The following is a 12,185-nucleotide window of genomic DNA, read 5'->3' as shown; positions in this document are numbered from 1 at the left end:
AATTCTTGGGCAAATGGATGTATCTGGAGGATATCATCCTGAGTGAGGTAACCCAATCACAAAAGAAGTCACTTGATATGCACTCACTGATAAGTGGATATTAGCCCAGAAATCTAGAATACCGAAGATACAACTTCCAAAACACAAGAAAATCAAGAAGGAAGACCATCTCGTGGATACTTTATTCCTCCCTAGAATAGGGAATAAAATATCCATGGAAGGAGTTGCAGAGACAAAGTTTAGAGCTAAGATGAAAGGATGGACCATCCAGAGACTGCCCCACCATCCCATAATCAGCCACCAAATGCAGACACTATTGCATATGTCAGCAAGATTTTGCTGAAAGGAACCTGCTATTAGCTGTCTCCTGTGAGGCTTTGCCAGTGCCTGGCAAATACAGAAATGGATGCTCACAATCATCTATAGGAGGGAACACAGGGCAGAGTTCATTTTTATAGCACATACTTAAGGTAGATTTGTATGGTTTGTGTGTTGTCGTATTGTGTGGTGTGCACACACTCGAGCATATTCCAATGTACTCTAATGATGTGTCATTTTAAAACTGCCTGAATTATTTTAATGGCTGGAGAAATACTATCTTGAAAGAAGACAATGGCTACCCAATAATCCTCGAATGTTAGTCAGATGAGCTATTTTCAGTTTGCTGGGAGGACAAGGGTGTTGAGACATTGCCTCTTGTTGCCCAGGATGACCTTGAACTCATGTATAGCTCAGGCTAGCCTTGGGTTCCTAGGGCCCTATAGTAGTGAGGGAGGGAGGGAGGGAAAGACTGTGCTACCTGCACATGCATGCATTGTTGCTTTGCTATACTACGGGTTCCAGAGCTCTGAAAAACTCAACATTGGGAGAATTGAAAAGACCACCAGATTCAATTAAGATTATAATTAGCCAAATTTATTAAAATTGTTAGCAGGGCTGCAGTCTTTAAATCAGAGGCATGCTGCCCAGAAGCAGGTGAAGGAAGGGCTTTGAAAGGCAAAATCCACAAATACTTCCTATCTGTGGAATTTACAGGTATGTGAGCAACTGCCTTACTCCCCATGCACATAGCAATAAGCAAGTTTACAGAAGCCAGAGCAAGCAGTTAATCATTTCACAACAGTTACACAATCCTTGGGAAGGGACAAGAAGTCAGGGTTGGTGGGAACTTATCTTTCAGGAATGTAGGCCAGTGACAAATGGCTAACATGGGTGCCAAGCACCAAGTAGAGCTTTCCTTGGCCATCACAAAGCACTGTCTATTGGTCAAGCATGGATATATACTAAGCGATGATCTAATTAAACTTTGGATGAGACACACTCATGCTAGGGCTTCTGTTCTAAATTAAGGGAAAGAAATGCTGACCACACAGGCAAAGGACAAAAGCTAACCATTGTATCTACAGACAGAGTCAGGACAAATATATTTTAACCAAAAGGAAAACAGAAAACATACATGAAAATCTATTTAAAAAAAAAAAATATATATATATATGGCATAAGACAGATGCACAAAATTCAAAGAGACACTTAAGAATAAACAACTAGGTGGGGTAGGGAGATGTCTCCACTGGTAAAGTGCTGGCCACGTGAGCATGAGGACCTGAGTCTGATCCTAGGCCCACAGGAAAGCTGGGAGTAGCAATGCATCCCTAAGCCACCATTTGGTGAGCACAAAGAGGCAGATGTCTGCAACCCACAGGCCAGCTAGCCCGACAGCCAGTACGCTCCAGATTCACTGAGAAAACACATCTCAGCTAGGAGGACCAGGATCCAGGAAGCTATCCAACACTGACTTTTGTCTCCTCGTGCATCGGCACCTACAAGCACGCATGTACACATCTCCTTAAACACATACATACACCAGACACACAGACAGTAAGTCTGAACTACTCAAAGACCTAGACACAAAGTGCACATGTGCTCTGACAGACTTGAAAAATCTAAGTCCTCAGAAAAGTGCACATTACCAAGCAACCTACAGTTAATGAGAAAAGAAGGAAACATCTACCCAGCAGAACATGTTTTCTTCATGAATATGAAGAAAACAAGTTTAGATCAAGAATCAGCGAATCAAATCACTACACTGAAATAATACATAAAGCAAGTCAACTTTGTTCCAAGAATGAAAGAATGAGTCATAATTCTTCAATTCGGTCATTGCATTCATGTAATCTACGTTATATTTCCACAGGAAGAGCAATATGTATAATTATCTATCTCAATATACGTCTTCTATTTTGGTTTTTGTAACAGGTTCTTGCTATGTAGCCCAGGCTTGTCTTGAACTTTCTCCTCCTGCCTTTGCTTCCCAAGTATTCGAATTATACACATTACTCACCAATCCTGGATCAATAGATTCTGATCTAAAAAAAAAAAAAAAAAAAAAGAAAGAAAGAAAGAAAGAAAGAAAGAAAGAAAGAAAGAGAGAGAAAAAAGAAACAACAACTTGATAAAATTTGTCACCTATTTGGGTGGTAAATAAGGAGGGACAGCCTAGAAAGTTAACAAATGCAATAGAGCTTTCTTACAAGACACCTCCAGAAAGCCTACGGGAAACATCACACTTCATTAAACTTTAGACGCATCCTCACTAAATTCAGAAGTCAAGCAAAACTACAGTCAGTGTTCTTACTGGTCACTCTGCATCAGCACAGTTTCACATGAGGCTAGAAAAGGAAATGTGCTTCTTGGCTACAAGCAATACGACAAACTTAAGCCAAAAAGAATTTACTGGAAGAATTTCAGCAACTCCCCAAAGAAATTCGAAGCTAAAGATAGCAAGTAAATGCTAAGGACCTGCAAATACAGAAGAGTGATCTCTGTAACAGTACAAGACCAATTATTCAGTTCAATTAGCCACTCTGCCAAGATCACTGAGTTCCAAGCGTTCTTTGTAGTAATTCATCACTGAGATGCAAAGGCTTGCAAAGAAACACCCACCTACCACTAAACTGTTACAGAAAAGTTTGTGTGTTTGTGTGTGTGTGTGTGTGCTCGAATTCATGGAAACCAGAGGAAATCATCAGGTGTCCAACTCTATCATGGTCTATCTTATTCTTCCCAAACAGAATCTCCAGCTGACACTAAGGTAGGATAGCAGTCAGCAAGACCCAGCAAGCCTGCCTCTCTCAAACCCTATAGAGCCCAAGTTACAAGCATGTAGCTACTCTCAGCTTCTGACATAGGTCCTGGGGGTTTGATCTCAAGTCCTCAGACTTGTGCATTCAGCTGTCTTACCCACTAAGCCATCTATTCTCCAGCCCCAAGAGCTTCCTTTTGTAACCATACACTTAGCTCGGTCTTTCAGAGCAGAAATCTACAAAACAAAAAAGACATGCACATAAGGAGATGGAGATATGGGTCAATGGTTAAGAGCACTTACTACTCTTATGGACAACCTGGTTCTGTTTCTAGCACCCTCAATGGATGGCTCAGAAACACTTCTAACTATAGCATAACTTCAGCTCCAAGGAAAGCTGACCCAGTGGCCTCTGCAGGTACCTGAACTGGTATGCACACACACACACACACACACACACACACACACTCAAAAATAATAAAAATAAATATATTTGTAAAACAGCATAAATCAGTATTTCTATAATCTTTGGTATGGGACCAAACTTCCTGAAACAATATATAAATCCTGAAAGTCATAAAGGAGATCTGTCTATTAAAAACAGATCTGTCTGTAAAAACAAGGAAATAGACATAACCATAAACTTTTTTTAAAGATTTATTTATTACCATACATAAGTACGCTGTAGCTGTCTTCAGACACACCAGAAGAGGGCATCAGATCTCATTACAGATGGTTGTGAGACACCATGTGGGTGCTGGGATTTGAACTGAGGACCTCCAGAAGAACAGTCTGTGCTCTTAACCGCTTAGCCATCTCTCCAGCCCTAACCATAAACTTTTAAAAATTTCTGCACTAAAAGCTAAAATTTAATGAGAGGGGGGAAAAAAAGCTTCAGCACTTACAATGAAAGGTCCAGGATGCATGAAGAGAATCCATAAAATGAGACAACAATCTACATCTTGATAAACAGGCAAAAGAGACTCGGCATTCACAGGAATTAAATACAAATGACCCATAAACCAAGGAAGCATGCACATTAATAACCATGAAAAATGCAAATGAAAATGGCTCTCTATGAAAATGGCAAGATGATGAGGACTGAAAATAATTACTACTCTTAAAGTTACTAGGTCCTCTAACACACTCCCTGGATGCTGGCGCAGGCATTCTCCTGTGAATGCTATCATTTCCTAGTACTGGGAGAAAAACATGTTTCCCTCCTTGGTAATTAGCATTCAATTATCCAAGTGATTCTCAAATTTTAGACCCATACTGACCCCTAAAATTTAAAGAGGGCATGAATGGGATGCCAGAATTTAGGGGAAGAGACTACAGAGGGGTAAAGGGCTTTGGAGTATAAAATACTTTATATTTTTATCATATAACTTTGTGATAAAAAATAGTGAATATGTTTATGTAAATCATACCTTTAAAAAATATTTTTAAAATTTCTTGGCCTGGGGCTCTACTCATTGGGAGGGTACTTCAGTAGCTTCTATCTCCAGTAACAACAAGGAAGGGCCTAGAGTTCATGTTTATATTTAGCATTTAGAAATGGTAACAGTTTTTAAAGCAATTACATATGGATTTTAAAATAATGCATTAAATGTAAATAATGTGTTCTTTACTAAAATAACTATTCTCAAAATCAAAAAAGTATTTCGTGAGAAAATGCACATTGCTGTCTAATTAGCCAAATCTCCTTAATGTCTAGCCTCAAACTGAAATGCTTGAACTCATCAGCTGTTTCATTATCTCTTACAACACTATTAAGTCACATGGCCATTGGGAAACTTCGCTGTACACTCATAAAGGCAAGAACAGATAAATAACCTCTGAAGACGGTATGAAAATAATGTACTTTACAGTGTGTGACAGGGAAGAACATGGAAAGTGAGCCACACTTTGAAAATGTCTGATTTAGTCAATACAAGATACTATAGGATTCTGGATATGGAGCTGTAACTAACGAAACTGTAGTTCTCTTTAATCAGAGAAACAGTATCCCACGCAGATGACCTGTTCCTCCACGAGTTAGACACAGAAAACTCTCAAAAACGTATGAGGCAAGGATTTAAAGAATTAGTGGTCCAGAAAAGGTAAGACAACCCTTAAACTTTCACCCTTCACCTCCGGGACAAGGAAGGCAGAGAAATGCCTGAACTCAAAGACAGACTCAGAAAAATAATGGGAAAATGGGGAACTTTAAGAGGAAACCCACTACATTCAATGTCAAAGACAGGAGAACAAACACAGCTTTTTGGTCACATGGTTCACAGAACTCAACGTTGTGAAAATCCCATCCCATCCCACATGTTTCACAGATGGCTGAACTACATGCCAAGCGACTGTTACCTGGACCGTGCCTCTAGTGGCTGACTGAGAAACCGCAAAGCCACCCCCTCTCCGGGTTCAACACGCTAGCAAGGTGCTAGGTCCCACCTGAGACGTCCTGCTCAGGGGTCTACCTGACCTTCCTCAGCCTACGTCTGAGTCCGGTGCTCGGTACTGAGGGGTGGGCCGCAGGGCATCCCGGCGTCCCTGCCTCCCGCAGTGAGGACGCGGAACCCGGAGAGCGTCGGGCCCCTTCACTCACCTGGCCGCTGCTTCAGCGCCATCACCGACACCAGGTAGTGGGCGATATCAAAAAAGGGAAACATGGACGTGCGGGAAAAGGCCAGAGTCAGATCATCCCACGGGTACTCCATGACGACTACCGACGCCGCCGGCCCCAGCAGCCGCAGCAGCCGGTTCCCCTCCGGCGGCGGGGGTGGGGGAGGGGACGGCCGCGCCAGCTCCAGCCCTGCGCGTGCGCCCTGGAGCCCAGGGGGCGGGGTCCGGAACGGGGGCGGGGCCGGAACCGGAACGAGGGGCGGGGCCCTGGCCCTGGTTCTCCTAATAAAGGTATGACATTTTCTCAGTGCTGCAGTCAGTGCCATCTGACCCAAGGGGCGACGCTCAGAGTCAGATTCTATGTAAACGGATGCCATTCCTCTTTTTCTGAACAGCCACGATGTAACTCATTTATTACTTAGTGAATATATGAAAGATAATAAAACGGTAATGTTTTATCCATATCCCCATGAAACTTGAATTTTCCCACAGGGAAAAAAAAAATTTAAGGACTCACGGAATTTCACAAAGCATAAAAAGTATGGATGCCACGCCAAAGCAGATGGTTAGAGAAGACCATTGCAGGGAAATGCACACGGTATTAAAAGCGAGTCTGTAAATATTAGAAGTTATTTTGGCTAGACTACAACCTGAAAAATGAAGTTGGAAAAGAAAATAAAAGAGTCTTTCGCAGTGAAACCAGGTGGTTTAAGCTCTTGATCAGTCGCTACATTGTCCTCAGTCTTGTTTATCAAAAGCTGAATTGGTAGTTGGGGTGAAGAAGATGGGCAGGTCTCTGAAGTTGCAATCCAGCACCAAAGATTCATGAGAAGAGACTAGGGAAATCAGAAATGCATTCACTAATCCAAGACAAAAGGTAGTAGTAGTAGATGCGGGTCTTAAGGACAAAGCCACAGATAAAGACTGCCAAGCAGACTAAAGTGGATACAAACACCACCTGTAAAGACAGCAAAAGGAGCCAGGTTTTGAAAAACAAGAAAAGGAGCGATCTGCTGAAATTGGTTGCAAAAAGAACTAAAAGTAAAGGGAAGAAGTGAGACTGGGTTTTAAGAAAAAAAAAAAAAAGGTAAGTTTGGCACATTTTTATTTGACATGTCAACAGATCATGTTGTTACGTGGCATGGGTACACACAGCTATTGAGGGAGCAGGTAGGTGACTGTTATATTGCTGCAAAGGGCAATCGCCTTTTTCTCCTGAGGTTAGCCTCAGTATTAACTCACTTAGCAAATGTTATTTACACCCGTGCTTTGTACCGAGCATTTTACCGGCTGCCAGAGGCACCACTGTCCTAAACACCAGGCTTCAAATGTAAGGAAGTGGTAGCAACATTCTTCATTTCATAACTTGTCAAGAAACAATAGCCTTGATTAAATACTTTTTGATCTGCTTTTCTAAGCAAACACTTTTTACAGAGAAACATTTCTTTTTAGCTTCTGGCACACTTTGTTTGTTATAAATATAATAAAATAAGAAACAGTCAAGGCTTTATTAGCTCTGCTCAGAGATATTGCAGGTTCCCTGACATTTGACTCACCACATGAGTGCAAAACGAAGTGTGCTCACATCTGCCTACTGCCTAAAGACAATATTTATAAGATCTAAAAGAAATGAACTGGGAAGATCACACACACAGAAAAACTCTATCCATATTTTGTATGTAACTATCATATTTGCTTCTAGTCACTACATAAACTACCTGGTCTAATGGAATGCTGTGTAGTTGAGGAAAACAGGAGTGAACCGAGGGAAGCTTAGAAGAGGAAAGAAGAAAGGAGGGATTTGGGACAGTTCATCTTGGACTATTCAGACTTTTCCTGATGTCTGAAAGTGATTTACGAAAGTTGCTGATAAAATAAATCTAAGGTATACACCTTAGAAAACAAAACTGGGCTAATCAGATTATCAGCTAAGGAGTTTTGACTCGAGCTCTTTAATGCATTTTGTTGTTGTTGTTGTTTAGAAGCATGTGAAACTAGTATTTTTCTAAACCAAGTTCCTCAACATTAGAACCATTGGCATTTGAACTGAACAAATCTTTTTGGACTGCCCTATTGTAGGATATTCAATAGTATCCTTTGTGCATGCACACATGCACGTACACACACACACACACACACACCAGTTGTAATGATCAAAAATATCTCGTTATTTCGAAATGTTCCCAGGGTGGCAAGGATTACAAAATCCTGCACAGTCCAGAGCTATGCTGGTAAATGAATCAAGGGCAGTGGCTCTATTAATACAAACATTGGGGCCACGCCAGACGGTTAGTTCTTATGACGCATGTCAGTTTCTGCTTGTTCACGTCTCTCCCTGACTCCATGTCTGAGATACTCAGCTTCACAAAAGGCATTTCCTTTCTTTCCTGCAATACTGCTTGCTAGCCACTGAGTGGCATGTCTTTAACTTTGACAAATCCATTATAATAATTTTTTTAAGAACCATGAAGAAAGAGTTCAAGAACAAAAAACAAAAAAAAAAGTTTAATTTTAATGGGAACAATCTTATTTTTAAACTTTAGTATTCTGGATAGGCATTTTTTATCTGAAGTAATTTTCTTAAATTAATTACACGTAGTCATCACAGGATAACTAAGTGTATGTGGAGGTTATATGTATGTGATTCAGTATACATATGCAGGTCAGAGAATAACTCAATGGAGGTCAGTTCTCTCCTTCCATCAAGTGGGTCTCTCAGGTATCAAACTTTGATCCTCAGGCTTGGTTACAGATGACTTTATCCACTTGAGCCATCGGGCAACCTCACCTAATATAATATTAATAGCCTATTTATAGCCACTTAATAGCTTGTCGATATCAAATTATATTACACACAAAGCACATGGGCTTTAATTTAACCCTTATTTGAGGAGGGGGAGGGAGGAGACAGACAGAGTGTTTCTGTGTAGCCCTGGCTATCCTGGAACTCTGCAGACCAGGCTGACTTCTAGCTCAGAGCCACCTGCCTCTGTCTCCGATGAGATAGGATTAAAGGTATGCCTGGCTTGAATTTAACCTGTTTTAATGTTCAGATTAGAAAGAAGGGTTAACTAGGGAATGCTGGTCACACTCAAAATACTGACCATACCCAATCAGCACAGTGAGACTCTGCCTCACGAGGTTTCAGTGATTAAGTTAGTCTGAGAATCCACTTAACTCTACTTGGTGTGTATTTGGTAATAATAACACCTTTGGTGTTATGTCTGGGAACATATGACCTTGGCCCTTATTTCTTACACTTGAAATGAAAATCTTTTTCTCTAAGTATCAGCATCATTTATCCTTCCAGTAAATATAAAACTATTAGACTGGAAAGATTCTCCAAGTACAAACGTGCCTAAGTAAAAACCTGATGTCACCGAAAGAAGTATCTGCTGGTTAGCAAAGGTAAACGCTAGTCACCAGTATGGTAGCTGCCAGCTCTCTGTGGCTCACATCTGTAGCAATATGTCTCTCTGGTCAAGAGTGATAGGGAAGTGGACCTAGAAGATTTGGGGGCCCCAAAGACATCTCAGTGAAAGTCCTTGCTACACAAGCCTGATGGCCTGAGTTTAATCCTCAGAACCCACAGTGACAGAAAGAATAGCTCACAGAGAAGTTGTCCCCAGGGAGCTGGAGAGATGGCTCAATGGTTAAGAGGTTAAAGGTCCTGAGTTCAAATTCCAGCAACCACATGATGGCTCACAACCATCCATAATAAGATCTGATACCCTCTTCTTGTGTTATGTCTGAAGACAGCTACAGTGTACTTACATATAATAATAAATAAATCTTAAAAAAAAAGTTGTCCCCTAACCATCTCCTGGTTGCCTTGGCAAGCACATGACTATGTGTGCATGGCCCCCACTGACAATGATGATGGTGGTGGTAATGATGTGGTAGTGGTTTGAATAGGCTTATAGGGTGTGGCATTATTAGGAGGTGTGCCCTTGTTCTGAGAAGTGTGGCACTGGGGGTGGCCTTTGAGGTTTCATATGCTCAAGGCAGACTCCATGTTGCTTTCTCTGCCTACTGCCTGGGGATCCAGATGTAGAACTCTCAACCACCTCTCAAGCACCATGTCTGCCTGCATGCTGCCATGCTGCCCGCCATGATGATAATGGACTAAGCCTCTGAAACTGTCAGCCAGTCACAATTACATGTTCTCCATTATAATTGTTGCCATAGTCATGATGTCTGTTCACAGCAGTAGAACTTTGACTAAGACTAATAAAAACAACAGTGATAATAATAGTAGTAATAATAATAATAATAGATAATGATATGCTACAAAAAATAAAATAATAAGTCATTCTGGGAAACGTAAGCAAAGTGAGGAAGTTACTGGATCCTGTAGAGGAATTTTAATCTAGCAACATGGCTGCTCTGTCAAGGAATCACATCCAAAGACCTAGGTCATTATGATCTAGCTAGATTGGCACACCTTTAATCCCTCTGGCTAGAATACAAACATGCCCTTAATACATACCTTTAATCCCAAACAATGAAAGAAGGGTTTGTTTATAGAAGGAAAAGGCTATGTTTGAAAGTGACAAATCAGAGAAAGATTGCTCAGCTCTCATGAGAACAGTGCAGGAAAGAGAGGACTTAAGAGAACAGTTAGAGAGGAGGAGCAGTTTTAAAGACACAGGTTCCAGAGAAAAAAAAACTTGACGCAGGTGAAGACATAAAGAGCTAGAGAATGAGCAGGAGCCAGAGAATTAGAACAGATTGCCAAGGTTAGTTTGAGGCTGAGCAGAGCAATTCAGTGAGAAGCCAGTTTGAATCGGTCACCTTGAAGAGGAGTTTTGAGCCAGAACAACTCAGAAAGAGCAGAAAGGGTGAGTTTATTCAGCCATAAGCCTCTGAGATGACAATTACATTTGGCAAATAAAANTCACTTTTATAGAGTCCTATGAAAGTGAAGGCAAGTTGAACATCAGACCCAAGAAGAAGAAGAAGAAAAAGAGGACACTTCTGGGCCCTACAACAACAGAGGGTCAGAGCATTCTCTCAGCTACTGACCACACTCAGTGCCAACATCCCTCACCCTGCACTCCTCTCCCCCCATTCAACATTGCTAGGAGACATAGCCTGCCTGGCATGGAGAATATATCATATATCTTCTTCTAGCTATAGCTCTTGGCAGGAGGCTGAATCACCTGGTTCAGATGTGAGACACAGCTGTACATCTGAAACAATCTCTTGAAGAAAGAGATTCTCATTCTCTCTCTCTCTCTCTCTCTCTCTCTCTCTCTCTCTCTCTCTCTCTCTCTGAGATACAGCATCTCACTTATCAGAAAAACTCACTTTGTAGCTGAGGATAGCCTTGAACTTCTAATCATGATGCTTGGTTTTCCGTGGTCTTGGGGTTCAAGCCCAACTTCAGTGTATGTTAGCATACCTGAAAGCAAACACAGTCAATTTCAACCCCATCATAAATTAGCATTTCCTTCAAACCATTTACTTTAGACTAGTGCTAGAGAAAAGACGAAAGGCCATCCGTAGCCAACTGGAAATGTTTATCCTGATGCCATCAGTTCCTCTTACGTACACTGTAAGCACTGTTTTTTCTCCTGTTAGACAAAGCTCAAACACCACTAGGGGTTTCCTTTCCTGAGTGATACTGTGGCAGTCATCCTATCGTTTAACAGTATTCAAACAGAAACCATCACTTTCTCCATTCAGATACTAAAGAATGCTGGTGGTGATGGCACACACCATTTTTTACTTATTCTCTGCTCACTGCCCATCTCCTGGTCATCCCTTCCCACAATCCTTCCTCTTTCCCCCATCCCCTTCTCCTCTGAGTGGGTGGAACCCCCATGGTTATCCCACCCTCCCACCCTACTCCTCCACACACACACTGACCCCCAGCACTTCAAGTCTCTGCAAGGCTAGGCACTTCCTCTCCCACTGGGGCCAGACAAGGCAGCCCAGCTAGAAGAACATATCCCACGTACAGACAACAGATTTTGGGATAGCCCCTCTCCAGTTGTTCGGAACCCACATAAAGACCAACCTGCACATCTGCTACATATGAGCAGGAAGGCATAGGTCCAACCTGTGTATGTTCTTTGGTTGGTGGTTCAGTTTCTAAGAGCCCCAAGTGTCCAGGTTAGTTGACTCTGTTGGTCTTCCTGTGGAGTTCCTATCCCCTCTGGGGCCTGCACTCCTTCCTCATATTCTTCCATAGAGTACCCAAGCTCCATCCACTGTTTGGCTGTGACTGTCACCACACACATCACTGTGAGTCACCTGCTCTGAGCCTAACAGATGATAGCCATGCTAGATTCCTGTCTGCAAGCATAACACAGTATCATTAATAGTGTCAAGCATTGGTGCTTGTCTATGGGATGGGTCTCAAGTTGGGCCAGTTATTGGTTGGCTAGTCCCTCAGTCTCTGTTCCATTCCCCATTCTTGCATTTTTTGTAGACAGGATAAGTTTTTGGGTCAAAAGTTTTGTGAGTAGGTTGGTGTCCCTAT

The 12,185-nt window shown here is 41.8% G+C and overlaps 1 protein-coding gene across 1 annotated transcript in view; it reads right to left on the bottom strand.

Annotated features, from left to right (window-relative positions):
• Positions 1-5,879, bottom strand: part of Tmem38b (transmembrane protein 38B) — a 34,770-nt gene extending 28,891 nt beyond the window's left edge. Inside the window, exon 1 of the mRNA XM_021159989.2 lies at positions 5,682-5,879. Within this exon, the coding sequence (XP_021015648.1) occupies positions 5,682-5,793 (112 nt within the window). The 5' untranslated portion in view covers positions 5,794-5,879. The remainder of the gene's footprint in view (positions 1-5,681) is intronic.
• Between the last annotated feature and the right edge of the window lie 6,306 nt (positions 5,880-12,185).

This window comes from Mus caroli, chromosome 4 (assembly GCF_900094665.2).
Source record: "Mus caroli chromosome 4, CAROLI_EIJ_v1.1, whole genome shotgun sequence".
Classification (NCBI taxonomy): domain Eukaryota; kingdom Metazoa; phylum Chordata; class Mammalia; order Rodentia; family Muridae; genus Mus; species Mus caroli.
This window is presented reverse-complemented; position numbering and strand designations above follow the sequence as displayed.